This window comes from Actinia tenebrosa, unplaced genomic scaffold, assembly GCF_029948245.1.
Source record: "Actinia tenebrosa isolate PJP-AT-01 unplaced genomic scaffold, QUT_ActTen_1.0 PGA_scaffold3__52_contigs__length_22856419, whole genome shotgun sequence".
Lineage (NCBI taxonomy): Eukaryota > Metazoa > Cnidaria > Anthozoa > Actiniaria > Actiniidae > Actinia > Actinia tenebrosa.
In genome coordinates, this window is record NW_028292580.1 from 21100857 (window position 1) to 21121706 (window position 20850).

General features: G+C 38.5%; 2 protein-coding genes across 4 annotated transcripts in view; both read left to right on the forward strand.

Moving 5' to 3' along the window:
* LOC116296670 (coiled-coil domain-containing protein 77) overlaps positions 1 to 6161 on the forward strand; it is an 8572-nt gene extending 2411 nt beyond the window's left edge. For 2 of the 3 annotated variants that reach the window (XM_089034923.1, XM_089034924.1), the window contains 3 exons: positions 1374 to 1704; positions 2799 to 3550; positions 5199 to 6161. In XM_089034923.1, coding sequence (XP_088891049.1) covers positions 1374 to 1704; positions 2799 to 3550; positions 5199 to 5348 — 1233 coding nt within the window. In that variant the 3' untranslated portion in view covers positions 5349 to 6161. Of the gene's footprint in view, positions 1 to 1143; positions 1253 to 1373; positions 1705 to 2798; positions 3551 to 5198 lie in introns of those variants that run through there. The other variant, XM_031704725.2, reaches the window with a different exon arrangement.
* A 2274-nt stretch (positions 6162 to 8435) lies between these two features.
* Positions 8436 to 9912, forward strand: LOC116296666 (uncharacterized). The gene is made up of 4 exons (XM_031704722.2): positions 8436 to 8664; positions 8807 to 8957; positions 9039 to 9083; positions 9516 to 9912. Exons 1-4 carry the CDS (start codon positions 8482 to 8484, stop codon positions 9761 to 9763), a joined length of 627 nt encoding a protein of 208 aa, XP_031560582.1. The 5' UTR covers positions 8436 to 8481; the 3' UTR covers positions 9764 to 9912.
* The last annotated feature ends 10938 nt before the right edge of the window (positions 9913 to 20850 follow it).

Here is a 20850-nt window from a genome sequence, read left to right on the forward strand (position 1 = left end):
TTGCGACAATCATTGTTGCCGTTAAGCAAAGAAAGACCGAAAACAATGAAGTCAGAAAGAGAATGGTTAGCTAGATTAAAATGGCGGGAAACTGGTTTGGTGGGATCGTTATTGCGAATATCATAAAGATGATTGCAAATGCGATCACCAAGACGGCGGCCAGTCTCGCCCACATACAAAAGATTACAGCGGGTACATTTAATACAATATACAACATTAGAAGTGGTACAAACAAAATGGTCAGTGATTTTAACAGTTGATTTAGGACCGACAACAGAAGTGTGAGAGACTATGTGAGGACAAGTATAACAACGTTTACGAGAACAGCGAAAAGTACCAGGTTCTTTGTTAGAGGGAAGAACTCCCTTGACCAAGAAAGAACGGAGATTACGATCACGTTTATAGGAAAAGAGAGGGCGGTTGTTGAAAATAGCAGAAGTGCGAGTATCAGAGTCAAGCAGAGAAAAGTTGCGGTTAACAATGGGTTTAATGGAAATGTTAATAGGATGATACGTAAGAGTGAAAGGAATGCGGTCATTAGAGGGACGAGTGTGAGGAGTGAGAGCGGTGGTACGATCAATAGTAGAAACTTTACGAATGGCGCGATCAATAACATGAGCAGGATAATTACGCTTAAGGAAGAAGGAACGCATCTCAGAACATTTAACAGAAAAATCAAGATCATCACTACACAAACGACGAAGACGAAGAAATTGCGAGAACGGAATAGCGTTAAGAGTGTGCTTAGGATGAGAAGACGAGTAGAGTAAATAAGAATGAGAGTCAGTAGGTTTGTAATGGACACTAGTGCTAAGACGGTCGTCATTAACACTAAGCAAGATGTCAAGGAAAGTGACTGATGTTTCACTAACCTCCCACGTAAAGTCTAAGGCAGGGTGAAAAGAGTTAACAAAAGAGATGAAAGAATCTAAGTCATTACGCGAACAAGAAGTAGCACCAATACAATCATCAATATACCGTCCAAAAAACTCAGGTTTAGGTCCAGTATATTGTTGAAAAACAAGGTTTTCGATATAACCAACAAACAAATTGGCATAACTAGGGCCCATCTTAGTACCCATAGCAACACCGTTTATCTGCCGATAATACCGATCACCGAAAGAAAAACAATTAAGAGTAAGAACAAGTTCAGCTAAGCGTAACAAAGTGGGAGTGCTGGGCTCGAGGACAGGACGAAGATCGAAAAAATGCTGAAGAGCACGAAGGCCAAGTAAGCTTATACGAAGAACAAGTAAGCTTGAAGATTAGTTGTTGTTAAATTTTATTCTACTATAAAACATTCCACGCGGCTCTTTACCGCCACAGTCGTTCTTTAGAGGTCTCATTTGAGGATTTATTATGCCTTTTTGTAGCATAAGACGCAATGGGAACTACGGCAAAGAGAAGAAGAAATTGCAGAGCTTCAAAAAGCGTTGAGCGACATGCAAGTGTATCTTTTCCAAGAGAGAGAACACGTACTTCGACTGTACGCCGAGAACGACAGGTTAAAAATACGCGAGCTTGAAGACAGAAAGAAAATACAACATCTTTTGAGTTTATCTAGGGGTGGCGAAGCAGAGATAACTTATTTTCACCGACAACCCCCTGCAAAAGTAATCATTCCTGAACGCAAACCAGAAATGATTCATACTGACAAGACAAGAGAAGCTATGGATGGTCGTGGGCCAGGAGGACATAAATATGGTAGGTGTCAATTGACCCCTTACAGCTAGCACTTGGTAATGCAGCTCAATTTGGAGGACTTAACAATAGGTTTCCAATTCTCAAAAAATTGAAATTATTTTGTTTTATCCTCCAAATTGAGCTACTTTGACGTCACATGCAAATTAGTGATCTATCGAAGTAAGCGAATCAGTCCCCTTCACAGTTCCCTGTGCCATCTCGAAAGGTAGCCGCGCCTTTGCATCCAAGTGAGACGAACGGTGAGCTTGCAATGATAAAGACCTGTGAATAATTGTCCAAGGTGTTAAAAAAGGTCTCTATCATTGCAAGGTCACCGTTCATCTCGCTTCGATGCAAAAGCACGGCTACCTTTCAAGATGATGCAGGGAACTGTAAAGGGGTATATTGAATTTTTGTGGGAGGAGGGGATTGGCACCAAGCTTTGGACTAGGAGTGGGATTGGAGGGTTGTGAGAAGAGATTGTAGTTAGACACTGGTATTTAAAGTTCTGTAGTTTCAGTTGTATGTGAAATTTCGCTGGAGCAATTTTTGTAGGCTTTAGTTGTGACACCTCAATTTTGCAGTGATGACATTCCTGCATCACTATTTCAGACCCTGGGAGGACTCCTATATATAAAAGGGCAATGATGCTCACTGGAAATTTTGAAAATGACCCCTAGGCAAGAGGTACCTGAATCCTGTCCAGTTGGGTGTGTGGGAACTAATGATATTTACACCTAAAAGGTACCAATTATCTATGATATAAGTGACAGAAGTCAGATAATGAACTAAAAAAATATCCTAAATTACGACTGCCATTCTGAATTTTATATAATCTCAGGTTTCTTATTGTATCGAAAACACCATAACAGGTACTGGCTTACTCTCTGGTAGTCCTTTTAGATTTGTTACACCCCAAAAGGTACCAAATTGCAGATCTGGAACTCTAAAAGGTACGATGAGCATCCCAGTCCTTCTCAAATCGCAGTACCCCCTCCCCCCCCCCCCCCTTGGGATTTTAGATCACCTGCAAATAACAGTAACATTCATGTCAATAAAAGCACACCTTCCTCTGGTGAGTCATTTGTTGTCATTTGTTGTTGTTTTATTATTAGGTGTAGGTAGAAAGGTAGGAGCAAAAGATGCAGCAGGCAACATTAGACCACCCCCTCGCAGCCCAACAAACAAACAAGACAACCAAACACTACTTCTTCAAATAGAATCACTTCAAGCACAACTTGAAGAACAAACCCGAACAGCTAAAGAGCAAGTCGATGCTCTCCTTGAAGATCGCCGAGTACGCATGGAGGAACAGAATGCTCAGAGAGAACGTGATTCGGATAAAATCAAAACACTACAGGACAAGCTTCATGAGACACAGAACTTACTTTACGAAAGCACTAAAGATTTCTTAGAACTAAAATATGAGCTCAGAGCAAAGGAGCGCCATTGGATGGTTGAAAGGGACCAGTTTATTAAGGATATTGAGAATTTACGAGAACAACTTGATATATCTGAAGTGAGTAGCCTATTAGATGTGTCTGGAGAGGTACTTGAGCCTCGGCAAGCACAACTCTATGCTGTTCATTCATTAAAAAATCAGTTAGAACAATCTCAGAAGCTTGCAGAAATGTACCGAGAACAATGTATTGGCCTAGAGGAAGAGCTATCGAGAATAAGAGAAAAAAGTGATGTTAGTAAGGAAGTCTTCAAGGAAAGAAGTGAAAAAATGGGTAAGAGACTGACCTTGATGAACCAGAGATATGAAGCACTGGAGAAACGAAGGGCTTTGGAAGTGGAGGGCTTCAAGAGTGACATAAAAATGCTGAGAAGTAAGCTGAAAAACATTGAAAAACAGCTCTTCAAGGTAAGACATCTCTAGGTTTAAAGAGATAAAATCTATCAACTTTTATTTGTAGAGGATGACACTTGACAGTAATCCAAATGATTAATTCGTGGTCTTCTTTTACAGCCATTCTCAATCACACGCGCCACTCTAGCAATTGTTTCTGTCGCGACGAAGAAGCTTCTGGTGGATGTCAATCAAGGTGTTTCCATGACATTGTAGGAAAATAGAAAGCTATAAGGGCACAAGCCTATAGAATGTCATGGAAACACCTTGATTGACATCCACCAAAAGCTTCTTTGTCACGACAGAAACAATTGCTAGAGCAGCACGTGTGATTGAGAATGGCTGTAAGATCTTAAGTTGATTAGGTTTGAGGCCACTATTAACGCGCCGTTCCAAGCCAAGTGAAGGTCTAACCATTTGTGGATGTAATTACAAAAGCAGCACCTTCTCCTAAGTTATTTTAAGACTATGAGTGTTGGTCCAGCAGGGTATTAAACCACAACATTCTGCACAATAGACCAACATTCTTACCTACTGAGCCAACCTGGTGGAGATGGGGTAGTGGTGGTGGTTTAGAATGGGGATCCAGTTATATCCAATAGGCCTCTTTACCTTGGACATTTTTCACATTTCATACCATGTCTCTTTCCTTTGTTTAACGGTCGCACATGAGAAGACACATGCAAGGCTCAAAATAGTAGCCTGCGTCACATCCGGAATTTCTATAGAAAATTCCGGATGTGACGCAGGCTACAAAATAGCGGCCTGCCAATGGCCGGTTTGGCAGGCAAAAATTATTTTGAACTGCCCACAGGTAGCCCAAGCTTGGTTTCTGTGGTGTCATGTTATAAGGAAATGTATGGGATTCACCAAAAATTTCAATAAAATCATTGAAACGTGAAATAAGGCGAAATCTTACGCGATCATTGAGAAATAGCACTTCTTTCGCTCTGTGTGGTTATTTTTTGAATTCAGCCCGTTTTAAGGATAACCACACAACGAAAGAAGTGCTATTTCTCAATGATCGGGTAAAATTTCGAGGCCTTATTTCACATTTCAATGATTTTATTGGTATTTTTTGGTGAATCCCCATACATTTCCTCATAACATGACACCACAGAAACCAAGCTTGGGCTACCTGTGAACTGCCAAATGGATAATAAAATTGCAGGCCAAATTTACTGGACAACATCCTTCACTGTTTCTTTATCTGGTGATTGTTCCTATTAACAAGTGAAACTCCTCCAATCAAAATATTACCGGTTCAAGAGCGTCCTTTGACTTTAGCTCTCCACGGTAAAACCCTCCGTTTAGTTTATGGACGCATAATCATGTGTACATAATAAGCCTTTTCATAGTTTAAGAATCGATTCCACTGCGCATGCGATTTTATCCCGAATTTCTCACCTTGTTTTGTCTAAACCTTCTTTTGTTCTTAATTAAACAAAAGAAGGTGAGAAATTCGGGATAAAATCGCATGCGCAGTGGATTCTATTCTTAGACTATGAAAAGGCTTATATCATCACTTTTTTAATTTATTACTCTGACAGAACAAATGTCTGCTCTGAATCAGATTCAGGAGTCTAAAAGTTGTGTAATTATATTTTGTTAGAAGCCAGGTGTAAATAACAAAAAAATGGATCTTCATCTCATCTGTGTATAGGTGACTGTGAACATCGGTGATGACTACGATGAACAAGTCCTCCATAATGTAAGAAAAACAGCTGGAAGATCTAAGAAGCTTGTCGGTGAACTCCACAACTTGAAAGCAAAGATCTACTCCCTGGAAAATGATATCAGACATATGGGATGATGGCTGACCCATTACGGCATGACTTTCTACTCCCTGGAGAATGATATCAGACATATGGGATGATGGCTGGCCCATTACGGCATGACTTTCAATGACATGTGAAATGTACAATTTGCTCTCCAGGGCCGTAACTAGGGGTGCATAGGGTGCACGTGCACCCCCCATCCCCCCCATAAAAGCTTAAGGTCCGCTCATCCATCTCCTTTTTTTTTGGTTCTGCTTTCTTAAAAGAAACGATCAATGGTCCTATTTTATTCGATGTGCACCTTCCCTGTAAAAGTTCTGGTTACGGCCCTGCTCTCCACATGACTCAAAACCCCTTGACATATAAATAACAATGGAACAGCCGCCATGCTGGTTGATCTAACAAGAGATGAGAAATGCTTTGTTATCGTCAACCAACATGGCGGCTATGACGTAACGTGCACCCTAACAATTGTATCAGAAGCGTAGTTTCAATACTCCTTTTTACAGCTCCGTTCAGTTACCACGAGTAATAGTTGCAAGCCTAGGTTGGAGCTGCCACGCATGATAAACTATAGTCCTACTATTTTCGGCTGCTCCAACCTCGACTTGGAACTATTATTCGTGGTCACTGAACGGAACTTTAAAATGGAGTATTTAGCAACCTTATGAAACAGCCTTCCCCTGATATATGAAGAACGGGTTCCCTTCTAATATTTATGCGTAAAATTGGTAAATATTTTTGATAACACAGGCTCACACACGACATTCATGGAAATCAGTATTTTTATTGAAGTGTATACATGTAATAATGATTTTTAGTAAAAATACGCCGTTGATTATGGAAAATCTCGCGCGCTGATTCGTCAAGATACTCACACTATCACACGATAATCACCTCGAGCGAAAATCCAAAATGGCGGCCAGCCACTTTGTTGCTGTTACCGGGAAAAAATGCCTTTTATCTTCTTTTTTTTCCTTTTTTTTCGAAAGAATCACCTGTATATTTATACTAAAACAATTATTTGCCTCAGGCTCAGTGATTATTGGGAAATATTTACCTCGCCGCTCGGAGACTCACGTCTCGGTAAATATTCCCCGATAATCACTTCGCCTTCGGCGAATAATAGCGCAGCGCAACCGTGACGTCATAAAAACGAAGACAAAGGCGAAATTCGAACAAACAAACTTACAAGTTTACTTTCAGCAGATAATTTTCACAGCCGATCGCAGTACTAGTTGATCTTAGTTTACATGGGTTATTATCGTAACTTTAAGTTAAAATAATAAAATCGGTTCGTATAATCCTCGTAGCGGTTAAACAGAATGCAATGTTTGTCCGAATCTTTAAGCTATTTTTATAATCAGTGCGCTGCGCTATTGTTAATTTTATACCGTGATTTAATCAGCATATAACGTGGACTGATGCACGATCGAAATTAAGCGACCGAACAGCTTGACCTTAAAAATTTAGCCTTAACCTTTTAAGAAAACTCTAACGAAAGATCGTGAAAAACACTGTATAACACCCTCTCCGGAGGGCCGTTTCGCAACACTGCGCGTTAATTTGATTCTTTGCATTCTTTTTTAAGGTCTGCGCATCGTACGACGAGTGTGAGCCCACAGAAAATGGGAAGTGAGTGAGAACTAGAAAAATCTTTATTTTTGTATCGAAATTAAGAGTGTGAGAACGTTTTTTTTTTTTTTACTTCGCATCTTAGAATTTTCGTTTTGGCTTCGTGGTGCGTCAAGTTATTTTTGGGTTTGACATACTGCGCAAACCTCAGAAAGTAGTCTATTAGAGCCCTTTGAATTGGAACACAAAAGACATGAGTGTTTTGCCTTGTGTTGTTAAGATAGATAAATAAATAAAGTTTATTCCAACAGGGTACGGCGCTGGTAATCGTAGGGCCACTGTTTAATAGCGCACACAGTATTCCATGATCCAATTCGTGAATGATGTCCAAAACTGTGCTCTGTGATCATCCAATAGAAGAAAGTATATCAGGTCTTGACTGAAAGGACGGCAACGAGGGCGACTGCGTCGGCGAAATTGAGGCGCTTCAACCTTCTATTGTATTATTATTTCGTGTTTACCTAGTATTTCACTTAATAAGCACCCCCGTTTAAGAGTAAAATGACGTCTTTTGGCGTAGCCGTTCTCTTTAGTACGTAAAAATAGGACATTTCACGTCTTACTTTCAGCATAAGACGGCAATAATGGACAGTGTTTCGTACATTCCAACGAGTGTCTATTGAATAGCACAATTGGTGCTATTGTATGCTTGCCGTCGTCGTTGCCGTCCTGTAGCTTAAGGTCCCTAATAGCACAGCAAAGCAACTTACTGCTATTGCGGAGGATTCTCTCGATAAGTAGATATAACACTTAGCAGACAGATGACTGGGAAAGCACAACCACTTGTCCCCCCGGATCTGAGGACTGGTAGATGCATCACGTCATCACATAAAAGAGTAAATTAGTCGGCAAATAAAAATCACATAACTTATTAGATCCAATCTATTGAAAGAGGTCTATTTTCTACATTGTTTGAAGAGAAAAGGTATATGAAAAGGCCTTAATTTCAGACAAGTTCCCCCGGGGGCGGTGGGGGGGGGGGGGGGGGGTACTCCCCTATATTTACTATACGGGTATGTGCCGCCCTATAGGGTATGGTTTTTCGGCTTTTGGGTCTGGGGTAGGGTATCATTTTTTGACATTTTGTCTGGGATAGGGTATCATTTTAGTCTGGGATAGGGTTAACAATTTCGTCGTTTTTGTCTGGCGAATAGGCTACGCTTTCTGCCGACCAAAAACAATAAAAATGTTAGTAAATATTGATTGCAATCGATTGTAAAACCGTATTTTCCGTCTTTTAGTCTGGGATAGGGTGTATAATTCTTAGTTTTTAGTCTGGGGTAGGGTATGTAAAATCAAAATTTGAAAAAAAAAGGATAGGGTCAGGGTTTTGAGGTCCTGGCGGCACACCCCTACCCAAGTTGGGGTGGTAGTACCCCCCCCCCCCCCCCCCCCCCCCCGGGCAAGTTCCAGACCCTTGAATTATTTTATCAACGGATATAAAGTGAACTGGTGCACGATCAAAGTTAAATTCATCGAACAGCTTCACCTGAGAAGATTAGCAGCTCTACTTTTCAAACTCTACGACAAAAGATGGTTCAGAACACTGGGATCTTGATTCTTTGCTTTCTTGCTGGCCACGTCTTGAGGGTCAGCGCATCGTACAACGAGTGTGAGGCTAAAGAATTTGGGAAGTGCAATCAAGTTTTCACGGATGTGTTTCAAAAAGCTGATAAAAACCAAAACGTGGTTGATATCTACTGTAAAGCCTTAAAGGTACCGTGTACATACAATAAAGTGCACGCTTAAAATTGGAGGGAAGCTAGACTGAGAAATTCCCTCGATGCACAGGAGAGTGCATGAAAGCTAGATTTTTCATAAAATAATAAACTTTAATTGTTGTTTTTTTCTTATTCAGGTCAGGGTAGAGTGCATGGCATCGAATACTGAGTGTGTTGGTGAAGCCATTGACCTAATGAGATTTGCTTTCCTTCAACATGTGACATTAGACACGACTTTGGGAACCTGCACCAACTTTGATCTGGAACCTTTGAGAAAACTTGTCCACGGTAATAAAATCATTTGTTACATAAGCTTGAATCTTTTTTCTTCTCTTCTCTTAATTTCTTTCTTTCTCTTTCATTTTCTAGCCAACGAAAAGTATCACACGATGATTGCTGGTTTAAAAGACCTTGGTAAGTTATTACTTAAACATACTTGCGTCAGTATTTGCGATGGTAATTAGCTTCAAAAGTGTCGAAAAGTACAGAAGCTGTTCCCGAAATTCCTGCCTCAGTTTGTCAAGTTATTTTTGGATTTAACGAAGTATGGCACAAACTCAGAAAGTGGTCTAGTTACACAAATGGGTATTTCAGTTATTAGCAGTTGTGTTAGAGTGAAATTAGTCAAATTGTTTAACAGCTGACTTCACCTAAATGAAATTAGCTCCTTTGCTTCAAGTCTAGATATTAATGACTAGATTCATCGTGGATTGAGCTTGGGTATACAAGTTACACCATATCAAAAATAATGGACGTTAGATGTTCCTACCCAAGGTAGCCCATAATGCACCATGTTCACTATCTCTGGAAAGGCCCAATTACAGATTTATCTTATTTCTATTTCAGAAAAAGACCACTTTCAACCATGCGCTGCCAAAAAGAATGTGTACTGTGCGTCCCGATTCGCAGAGGAGCTCAAGAGTGGCGCGAAACTTTGCCACGCTCTTCCAAACTTCTTCAAATGTTACGAATCCAAAACCTTGGTTTGCGATGACAAAATCTACAAGGATTTTGTTGTAGACGTTATAAGGACTGATTCAGAATTGAAGGAGTTTGTTAAAAAATTTCCAAACGCTATGCCAGGGTGTAGTTAGTCAGGCTAGTCGTCACGCAGTCTGTGACGTGTTTTATTTTGGCGTGACTGATAATGTATGAATGAGTAAAGTACAAAGTATAAGCAAACAGTTATAAAAGCCAATCAAAAAATCAAACGCTTAAAGATTCTTAAAATCCATTAAGAAAAAAATTAAAAGACTATAAAATAGACGACGTTTCGACGCTCCTTGGCGCCTTTATATATCATGAAGCCAAAAAAAGTCAAGGGGGGGGGGGTTGGGGGCATGCCCGACACATCTTAAATTCTCGTTTTGGGGGGGGGGGGGGGGGGAGGGGACCAAAAAAGCGGGGTAAAAAACCATTGATATGAATATCTTTAATTTTGTGTAGAAATAGACCCTTTCACGGTTTCCGACGCCATATTGCTTGGGGACAATATATTTCCTTTCTGAGGTAAATTTTCGAGACCAAATTTTTTCTGTAGATGGAGAATCCTCTGTTCAATATTTTGTGTGCTGTTTTTGAGCCGATGGAGCCAGCATAACGCTGGTTCTCAGAGAGACGGAGGCTTTGGGGTTTGCGAGTTTTGCGACTAAGACTTGATCATACTGGTTCAATTTGACCGTAAAAAAATTCTTGCCTCGACAAGAATGACTCGATCGGCTCAAAAACGTCACAAAACATTGAACAGAGGATTCTCCATCTACAAAAAATGTTTGGTCTCGAAAATGTACCTCAGAAAGGAAATAAAACGAAAAACGTATCTCTTTCCCCTACACTCCTTAGTAATTTTGCCCCCCAAGCAATATGACGTCGGAAACCGTGAAAGGGTCTATTATAAGTGTATAAAACGGGGTTTTTTTTTAAATTATTTCTCGTCTTTAAATTTTGGTTTTGGCTTCGTGGTTTGTCAATAAGTTATTTTTGGACTTCAAAAGTGCGCAAACCTCAGAAAGTAGTCTATTAGAGCCCTTTGAATTGGAGCACAAAAGACATGAGTGTTTTGCCTTGTGTTGTTAAGATAGATAAATAAATAAAGTTCATTTCACCAGGGTATGGCGTTGGTAATCATAGGGCCCCTTCGGCCCCTAAAAAACTTTGAATGTTCAAAAACTGTGCTCTGAAAATAGCGTAGCAATTCGCTTCATAGGTACTGAGATATGACATTTAGCAGATGACGGATGACTGGAAAATTCATAGTAATAATAATAGCTCTTTATAAGCTCTTTATAGCGTCCTTAATTACAAATTAACTAACTAAACTAATTATACATTAAAATTATGCTAAAATATAATTAATGATACAGCTAAAATATATTATTAAATGCTTATCTAAAAAGGCATCTATTTGAGAAACCTTTGCTCAGTTTTTACGGACTGGAGAATAAAACTACGTACTCTATCTCTTAGACCCTGGTTTTCTTGGGTTGATGCATATGGAATAAAGGGTGATAAGTCTGAGTTACTTTATCCCATAATCTATAATTCTGATTTTTCAATCATGTCTTTCACTAGCCGATCGTCGCATAAGAGAGTAAATTAATCAGGAAATAAAGTCCACACTACATATTAACGGCGAGACTAGATCCAATCTATAGAAAGAGGTCTATTTTCTACATTGTTTGAAAAGAAAAGGTATATGAAAAGGCCTTAATTTTTGATCCTATTTTTATTTCATATGCAGACAAGTTTGAACTTAGGAATATTATATAAACATACGTGGTCGACTAATGCGTAAAGTGATCGCGATCTGCTTGACCTGAAAAGATTAGCAGCTGCTCTACTGGCTTTTCAAACTCTACGACAAAAGATGGTTCAGAACACTGTGAGCTTGATTCTTTGCTTTCTTGCTGGCCACGTCTTGATGATCAGCGCATCGTACAACGAGTGTGAGGTCCAAGAATTTAAGAGGTGTGATAAAGTCTACACAAAGGCGTTTCAAGAAGCTGACGAGAACGAAAGCTTGGTCGATATCTACTGTAATGCCTACAAGGTACAGTGTAAAACAATAGAAGTGTGATAGCGGTGTCAGGAATATGACCCACCATGCATTGTTATGGGATGGACCGCTCTCGGTACGAGCTCCGGGATCTTTATTCGACTTTTTCTGACTCTATTCTTCTTCTCTGACTTAAACTAATTACATGAGCTCTATTTGTAATAACTTCATGACAGGTGTCATTCTACAATCAATATGATATTATCGCTGTGCCTTGATTGGCTAATGGAAATAGTAAATTCCTAAGTGTGATATCTTATTAAAGAATAATACGAGTGAAAATCATAGAACTAAACATGGCTTAAACTAAAGATAATATGTGAATATATGGTAAATGTATAGAAAGGTCTACGAGGAATAATTATATCATAAGATTTAAAAGAATAGTGCCAAAATAACTCAGCAAAGGGGTAAAGAGTGTGTAGGGCGTAACCATAGGTATACATACTAATGGGAGGAGCTAAGGGGTTTACTTGTGAATTCAAAGCACACCATTATCTAAACTTGCGTGATGGTAGCCTTACTGAAATCTTATATCGATATTTTCAATAACTAATTGATCGTTCTTTATCTTGTTTTCATACGATAAGAAATAGTAATTAGAAAACTGATGTCTAGCTTAGTCCAGAGCTTTCAATATTTTTTGGAGTAAGCGGTTATTCCCAAATATTAGGGGGCAATAAATGGAATTTTAGACCCCTTTTTTATTAATTATGTGTACTATTAAGTCAAAAATAGCTGGCAGTTTAGGCAGAAGTATTGAAAGCTCTGTTAGTCTGTAAAAACATTAATTTTCTCTCTCATAACAGCATCACAGCGGCTTAGAGAGCTAGCGAGGCGCACATCAGCCGTGCTCTCACTATTAAATACCTGATATTTTTTATTGAATTATCATGAACCCTTAGTAACACAAAGGATACTTTGCTAGACTCAGTATGTCTAGGGTCATTACTTGATCGATGGAGAGAACATGCAACCCACAAATTAACTTCTTCTGTTTCATTGATTTTCCTATCCAGGTGATAAGTGCGTGCTATTTGTCCAAGCCCGAGTGTGGTGGTAACATCCTTGATTTGGGCCGATTCATGCTCCTTCAGCATATGATTCTCGACAGTAAACTGGGCATCTGCACTGACACTGATCTAACATCTTTGAAAAATCTTGTTCAAGGTATCTCTAGTTTTTGTGTACTTGTATTACCGCTTTCTCTTTCTTTCTTACATCGGCTCTCCTCTGCTTTTTTTCGTGTCTTCTCTTTCTCTTTCTCTTCTATCCCTCTCCGGCGAAAGAGTGCGAGAAGAATTAAGCGGCAACGAAGATTAGCAGCGATAAAAGGAGAGCATAACCCAAGCAACGAACTACCTGTCGATAGCCGAGCGCTCGAGATAGAACCTTTCTGAGTCAGACCTCTTCATGAGTCAGCTCTGCTCTGTCTCCTCTCTTGTCTCTTCCTCTCTTCTTCTTCTCTTCTCTTTCTCTCTTTCTTCTCTCTTCTTTTTTCTTCTCTTCTCTTCTCTTCTCTTCTCTTCTCTTCTCTTCTCTTCTCTCCTCTCCTCTCCTCTCCTCTCCTCTCCTCTGATCCTCTCCTCTTCTCCAACATTAATGCATGACTTGTTGATTTATCAGTATTCATGTTCACTTTTTTCATTTCAATTGATAACAAAATGTCTTCGAAAAGTAGCTTCATATCACTAGTTTTTCTTATAATTTCTTAATATGTTAACCATTCATTAATTCAGTTCTTCCACTTTAAATTTTCCAGCCAACGAAAATTATCGCATGGAGATTACTGGTTTGAAAGACCTTGGTGAGTAAAACCACTGACATCCTTGCATGTGTACTCGTGGTGATGAATAGCGATACTCAGCCAATTCATGGTGAGTAAAAAATGTTGTAAAGTGCAAAACCTCTTGTCCCGAATCTTCTGCTTAATTTCGTCAAGTTATATTTGGATTTCCCTAGTGCACAAACCTAAGAAAGGAGTCTTTTCAGAGCTCTTTAAACTACATCACGAAAGAACTAGACGCGCATGCTTGAGATACACGATTTTGTTTTGTGTTGTAAACAATTTCGAGTGTGATGTTTTTCCTCTAGTTAAAGGATGTCATTTCGGCAATGAGCAGGGAAAAGCAAGATTTTGATGGAATACAATCGTTACCCCCAATTTCATGTCAAAAATATTCAAAAACAGTCCGTCGACTGAAAAAGCAATGACGTAACATAAGGGATCATTTAATATACAACACTGCACTCGTTCTGAATTACAGTATTTTAAAAGCATCACCCTTTTACTCGTGACACACGTAAAGGTTCTTACAAATTTGTTTTCAAAAAATGTTCAGAGTTCAATGTTATAAGTTGCCACAAAATAACTCAAATTCCTTATGTTACGTCATAGTCATTAACATATTGGAAATATAAACCTTCGTATCTCGAAGACCCGACATTCAAATGACGAATTATTTTCACAATCAACTATTCACTATTTAAAGAATCAATTCTGAAAATATTGTGCAAAGGCTTGTAAGCACTTTATCTTAACTTCAGATGCAGACAAGTTCGAACCATGCACCGCCAAAAAGAATCTATTCTGTGCGTCACGATTGGCCGAGGATATGAGAAATGGCGTGAAAAAATGGGACGCCATTTCAAAATTTTACGAATGTTTTGAATCTAAAAATGGCATCGTTTGTGATGACAAAATCTACAAGGATTTCGTTACAGACGTTAAAACAGCAGGGAAAGAATTGCGCGAGCTTGTCAAGGCACTTCCAGATCTTACACGCTAAATTATATTCATTTGTAAGGGTTTTTGATGAGCTAGCTTTGAACGCTTGGAGCGCTTATATATTGCGGGGTTTAAGTGTAAATTAATGTATAAGAAAATTGGAATTTCCTTTATTCTGCCAATTGTTTTTGAAATAGCAGTGCGTATATCAGATATAAACTGCTAATCGCCAAGATAAGCCGATTCTTTACCGTGCAAGTCACGCTATCCATGATGCGTTAAGACGTGACATTTAATATTAACCAATAAGCCTGAAGCGAGATGACGTTTAACCCCCAACTCTATACCATAAAAGTTTTTAAAATTCTTTTATATTAGAATTTTTTGATTCCTTAGAGAATACAGGAACAATAGTCATAATTAAAGAACAAAAGCAGTGTGGAAAGGATGATGGTCTAGAGACGGGGGTAAAACGTCATCTCGCTTCAGGCTTATTAAAGTTGATAATAAGCCTTTTCATGGTTTAAGAATCGATTCTACTGCGCATGCGATTTTATCCCGAATTTCTCACCTTCTTTTGTCCAAACCTTCTTTTGTTCTTAATTAAACAAAAGAAGGTGAGAAATTCGGAATAAAATCGAATGCGCAGTAGAATCGATTCTTAAACTATGAAAAGGCTTATTAAGCAGCTTGTGATTAAAATAAAAAGTCAGAATACATTCAATCTTCTTCACCTAATTTGGGTCTGTTGCTTGTCGTTTGTGTATTAATTTTACAAAAGAAGGAAAGAAGGAAAAATCGTGCAGGCTGCCCTAGTTTCAAATCCAAAAGTATACACCGGCAAACTCTGTACAAAAGTGCGCAACCTTAGAACATCGTATCATATCGTATCTAGTTTCATGTCCAAAAGTCTTCAAAAACTGTGCTCAAAAGTGCGTGTTTATAAGACATTGAGCGTTTTTTAGAGATTGGCGTTTAATCTAAAATTGGAGACTAGAAGGGGGCGCGTTAATTAGATAGGTGTTTGTTAGAAAGAGGGCGTTCATTAGATCATTTTACGGTATATTAACGGCGAGACTAGAGATCCAATCTATTGAAACAAGAGAATATGAAGTACCTACTTAATATTCTCTTGATTGAAATGAGTCTATTTTCGGATCCCTGATTTTCTATATTTTTCCCGACAAAAACGTCTATAAAAAGGCCTCTTGAACGCTTCGCTGAAAACATTAGCAGTTCTACCTTTTACACTCTAACGAAAGATGGTTCACAACACAGCGTGTATGATTCTTTGCCTTCTTGCTGGTCAGGTCTTTGCGGTTAGCGCAGTCTCATACAACCAGTGTGAGGTCCAAGAAATTTCGAAGTGTGATCGAATCTTCACGAACGCGATTCAAAATGCTGACGAGAGCCAAACCTTGATTGATATCTACTGTAACTCTTAGAAGGTACAGCGTAAAACTCTAGAAATGGATAACGATGGAAAAACCTGCAGAAAACGTTTCAAACTACAGAAGAGCGACAATTAAGCAGCCCTATTGAAGTGTGATAGAATTGTCAGGGATGTAACCCACCATCGCTGCGGCTTAGAGAGCTAGCGAGCAGCGTACACCAGCCGTACTCTCATTATGAAATACCCGATATTCTTTATTGAGTTGTTATCATGAAATACCAAGCCGACTTTCTTACCAACCTTTAGTAACTCACTGGATAAATCTGCTAGGTCATTTTTTGATAGAGAGAATAACCCATAAGTCACTGTTTCATTAATTTTCGTATTCAGGTTGCAGGTGTTGATTGCTTGACGTCTAAGCCCAAATGTGTTGGTAAGATCATCGATTTGCTCCGATTCATGGTCCTACAGCACATGATTCTCGACAGTAAGCTAGGCCTCTGCCCCAACCCTGATCGACTGGCACCTTTGAGAGAACTTGTACAAGGTATCTTTAGTTTTTGTATACTTGTATTTCCCTTTCTTTTTTACCCCTGATCTGCTCTTTTCGATTTCGTCTCGTCTCTCCTCTCCTCTCCTCGTTTCTTCTCTTCTCAATCCGTTCTCCTCTCCTAGCTAACCATCCATCCATTCAATTCCTTCTGTTTAATTTTCCAGCCAACGAAAAGTATCGCATGAAGATTGCTGGCTTGAAAGAACTTGGTAAGTAAACACGCGTGTATTATGCAATTTTTAACCCTCATTTGGTGACGACATTCATACAGAAAAACTGTATGATGAGCCGTGTAGTTTGGGCGTCAGTAAGTTTTACTATTTTTCGGTAAAAAAGTAGAATTGTTTTCCATTCGGTGTGATGTTTTTTTAGACCCGTTTTCTGTTGCTAGACAACATTTGATGACCCTGGATAAAACCAATATCAAACGAGACAGGCAGGCAGGCAGGCAGAAGAAAGAAAATAGGAAAGAACTAGACATGCTTGACTTGCCTTGCGTTGTAAACAACTTGAGTGTGTTGTTTTTCCTCTAAGGCTGCGTTTATAATGTATGGCGGAGGGGGGGAGGGGGGGGGGGCAGGTGAAATTTAGGGGGGATGGGGAAAATTTTTACCAGTAAAATGGGGAGGTTTGAAAAATGTTTTCAGAGAATTGGGGGGGATGCTTGAATGCAAAATTCTTAGAAGCTACGAGAGATTGCCCAGGAGGGATAGTTATTGTTTGGGGACTTCAAGGGGGGGTCTTAAGATTTTTTTTTTTTTTCATTTAAAAATTTCACCTGACCCTCCCCCCCCCTCTGCCATACATTATGAACGCAGCCTAAGTAACGGATGTCATATCAAAATGGGTAGGAAAAAGCAAAATATATTAAGAGAGAATTCTTTTCGTATTCAAGCAGTGAGCGCCAAAAACTATTTTCTCGAAGAAAAGCTGTTGTACAAGGCGAAAATCTTGTTATTCAGAAAGTTTAACTTGTTGGGAAGTGGAGATGACCAAGGAAAGTGGAATCAAAATGTTAAACCAAAGCAAAAATTTGAATCGAAAATGAGGTTTACGCCTTCATTTCGGCTTATTCCCCATACATTTTCTATATAAAAAAGCCTGACAAAGCTACATTCTAACACAAATGCAACAAAACATCTTTGTACAATTGAAAATACCGCTTCAAACAGGCATTTTATCATAGTACATCAGTTTAATCAGTACTGTTTAAAAAAGGTTTTGAGTGTTAACCCAAAACGAAAATTGGGATCAAAACCTCATACGAAAGTCTAGTTCTAGGCGCTTTTTTCCTCTTAATGGAAAACAATCATTACCCTTGTTTTGTCTGAAAAAGTTCAAAAAAAAGTGCGCAACTGAAAAATAAGAAAGTCTATCAGTCCGTCATCTGGAAAGGTAAGAACAGCTTCCCGTTATTCCGGAGGCAAAGTGACCTGACCAAAAGACTGGTACTTCAAAGTTTAAAATTTCCTTTTATTCACTTGTTATAGTTTTCTACACTGTTAAAAAACGTCTATGAAAAACACCCCGAATTTTCATTTTTTCCTCTTGACTTCAGATGCAGACAGGTTCAAACCATGCGCCGCCAAAAAGAATCTCTATTGTGCGTCACGCTTCATAGAAGAGGTCCGAAATGGCGGAAAAGCCTTCCATGCCCATACAAAATTTTGGGACTGTTACAAATCTAAAACCATGGCTTGTGATGACCAAATCTACAAAGATTACGTTGCAGACGTTAAAACAGCTGGGAAGAAATTGCGCGAGTTCTTGAAGGCATTTCCAGATCTTATTCCCTAAAAATCCCAGTATTAATAAGCCCACTTTTAATATAACCGGGTGAGGATCTAGATATACGGCTATTTCAAACAAAGGTTGGTGAACGTTTTGTTGCATGTTGCACGTAGCATACCAAGCCCGAACTGCACCCTGAATTCAATCAGAGTAAAAGCCTTGTGACCGGATCACAACCATACGAAATTTCCCCAAACTTAATTTGTCGTCTACAAGTTTTCCTGCATGGCATTATTTCTTGTGCCGACATAAATTGACCTATAAATATGCGTTTCAAGATGATTAAACAATATACAAATTGCCAAAAAACCCTTCACCCAACTTTTTTTATTTGAAATAGCTGTATATCAGATAAAAACTGTCAAAAATAAGATAAGCCAATCTCTTTACCTTGTAAGTCACGCTAGTGTCAAGTCACTCAATCCATGTTGACGTGACATAAAGGAGCTTGTGATTAAATACAGTATTAAAGTGAGAATGAAGAATTAAATCTCCTTTAACCAAACCGGGTCTGTTGCTTATCGTTTGTGTAATGACTTTATAAACGAAGAAATAAACGAACTATCGCAGGAAAGAAAGATTAAAACAGTTCTTAGAACTCGTTTTGGGCTAAAAATCTTTATGCAGTTTACTTTCCATTCATCTTACTCCATTTATCCATCCGTTCCTCTCCACTTCGAGGGAAATAATTTTAAACCCATCAGAATACGCGCTTTTTGTTGCCCTCTTTAGCGTCTCTGTTTGATATCGACTTGGTTTACTATTGCTTAGGTCACGTGACATCTTTAATGAAAGTAAATAGAAAAGTAAGAAATACGTTTTTAACTAATAGAATTATTTTTAATTAAAATGAAAAATATTTCATACATGAAGCCCTTTTCTTTTTCGGTAATTGTTATAATACGCGGAATGAACTATGGTGTATGGCTTTACTTTGAAATAGGTTCCTATCCTAACCAATCACGAAGCTGGAAAATTTAACCCGACCAATCACGTTTCGTGAATATGGAAGCCATTTCAGTGTCAAAGTACCACAGGTTCCCCTCGGTCAGAAAATTGTTTTGCTTAAAGTTAAATACCCCAATTTACACACACTAAATATAGGAATCCTAGAATCTTTTTAACCTCCTTTGTAAATCACTAATAAATTCTGAAAAATAGGAAAGAAATCATACGTTTTGTTTATGGAATTTGAGAAATTTCGTTCTCATTCTTATATCTATATAAAGAACTCATTTTCACTTCATTCTCAAAGAAAAAATATATACAAGCATTGGATTAATTGAAAAGGTACGAAAATACAATTCTGTAATACTGAATACTAAAATGAATCATCTATGAAAACTATATGAGCTATTAAATATATAGCTTATAATATTAGCTATAGTTTTTTATTAGATCTGTTACCAAGCCTTACCCTCTCCCTCCCCCCTCAGGAATCATGATGACACTCTACAAAATTCTATTCCTTTGTAGACAAAGAAAAAATATTGCATTAATTACAGGATTCCAACCACCTAAATAAGGCTTCCACTCCTCTATGGACTTTTTTCACGCAGCAGCCATGTTGATTCGAACAATGCCAACACGAGTAGCTTCGCATTCAAGTGCTTGAGAATAAATTTAATCAATTTGAACATGAAAATTAACATGGCCGCCATGTGCAAGGTCCATCCCTCTTCTTAAATTTGCTTTTAAAAATACCAGTATTTACATGAGAACAATCTAGTAACCATCTTCAAGGTTATACTAGTTTGTATAGATAATTGCTAAATTCATTACAAAATTATTCAATCAATGTTCGATATCAATATAGTATCATTATTTATAGTGAGTATGACGGCCTACTTAAAAGTTGAAGCCCAAATGCACAATCTTCTTTTAATGCATATTTTCAGGAAATTAAAGAACAGTTCTGGAAATCTCCTTCTTTGGAGGATTCTTTGCTCTTTTGTGGAGGAGGCATTGAAATAAATAGATCTCTTTACCTTGGGCCTGTTTTTCTCATTTCAGTCCATGTGTCATTCCCTGGAGCATCATTTATTTGTTTAACGGTTGTGTCTGAGAAGACACATGAATATGGATACAATTCAAATGAAGAATCTTATTCTCAAGAGAATGACATGTAGTCTGAAATAGCAAAACATTAAACGCAAGGCAAAAAGGCCTATATGCACATTGGTGGTAACGGTTTTGTGCTACATTTATACATTAAAAGTTCTTTTATACATTTAAGGCAGTACACTTGGTGTACATTAAATTACTTATTAATGAATATTAATAATAAATCGACAATAGGAACGTAGTCCCTTCTTACCACTGCTTTCATTGCTATACACTGATTAAGATAACGACATAGTAATTGGGAAACACTACCATCGATGGAATAAATGTTTTAATAAAGGCCCCGTCCACACATATCCGGAAATGTTTGTATCCGCAAATTTTTCTTTTCGGATACTGGTTGCATCCACACGTGTCCGCAAATTTTTTTATCCGTATCCGCAAATTTTACGAAAACGGATACGTGTGGACGGTGAAAACGATTCGAATACGCTGCATGTGGACGCAAACATTTTCGTATCCCCAAAAAATAATTTGCGGATACAAACATTTCCGGATACGTGTGGACGGGGCCAAAATAACTGTTATAAATCTCAC

What these genes read in the sequence shown, in the direction of transcription:
- LOC116296666 (XM_031704722.2), top strand. Translation starts at nt 8,482, where the DNA reads ATGGTTCAGAACACTGGGATCTTGATTCTTTGCTTTCTTGCTGGCCAC. An exon ending in TCTACTGTAAAGCCTTAAAG is followed by an intron (nt 8,665 to 8,806) that starts GTACCGTGTACA and finishes TTTCTTATTCAG; the next exon opens with GTCAGGGTAGAGTGCATGGC. An exon ending in TGCTGGTTTAAAAGACCTTG is followed by an intron (nt 9,084 to 9,515) that starts GTAAGTTATTAC and finishes TTTCTATTTCAG; the next exon opens with AAAAAGACCACTTTCAACCA.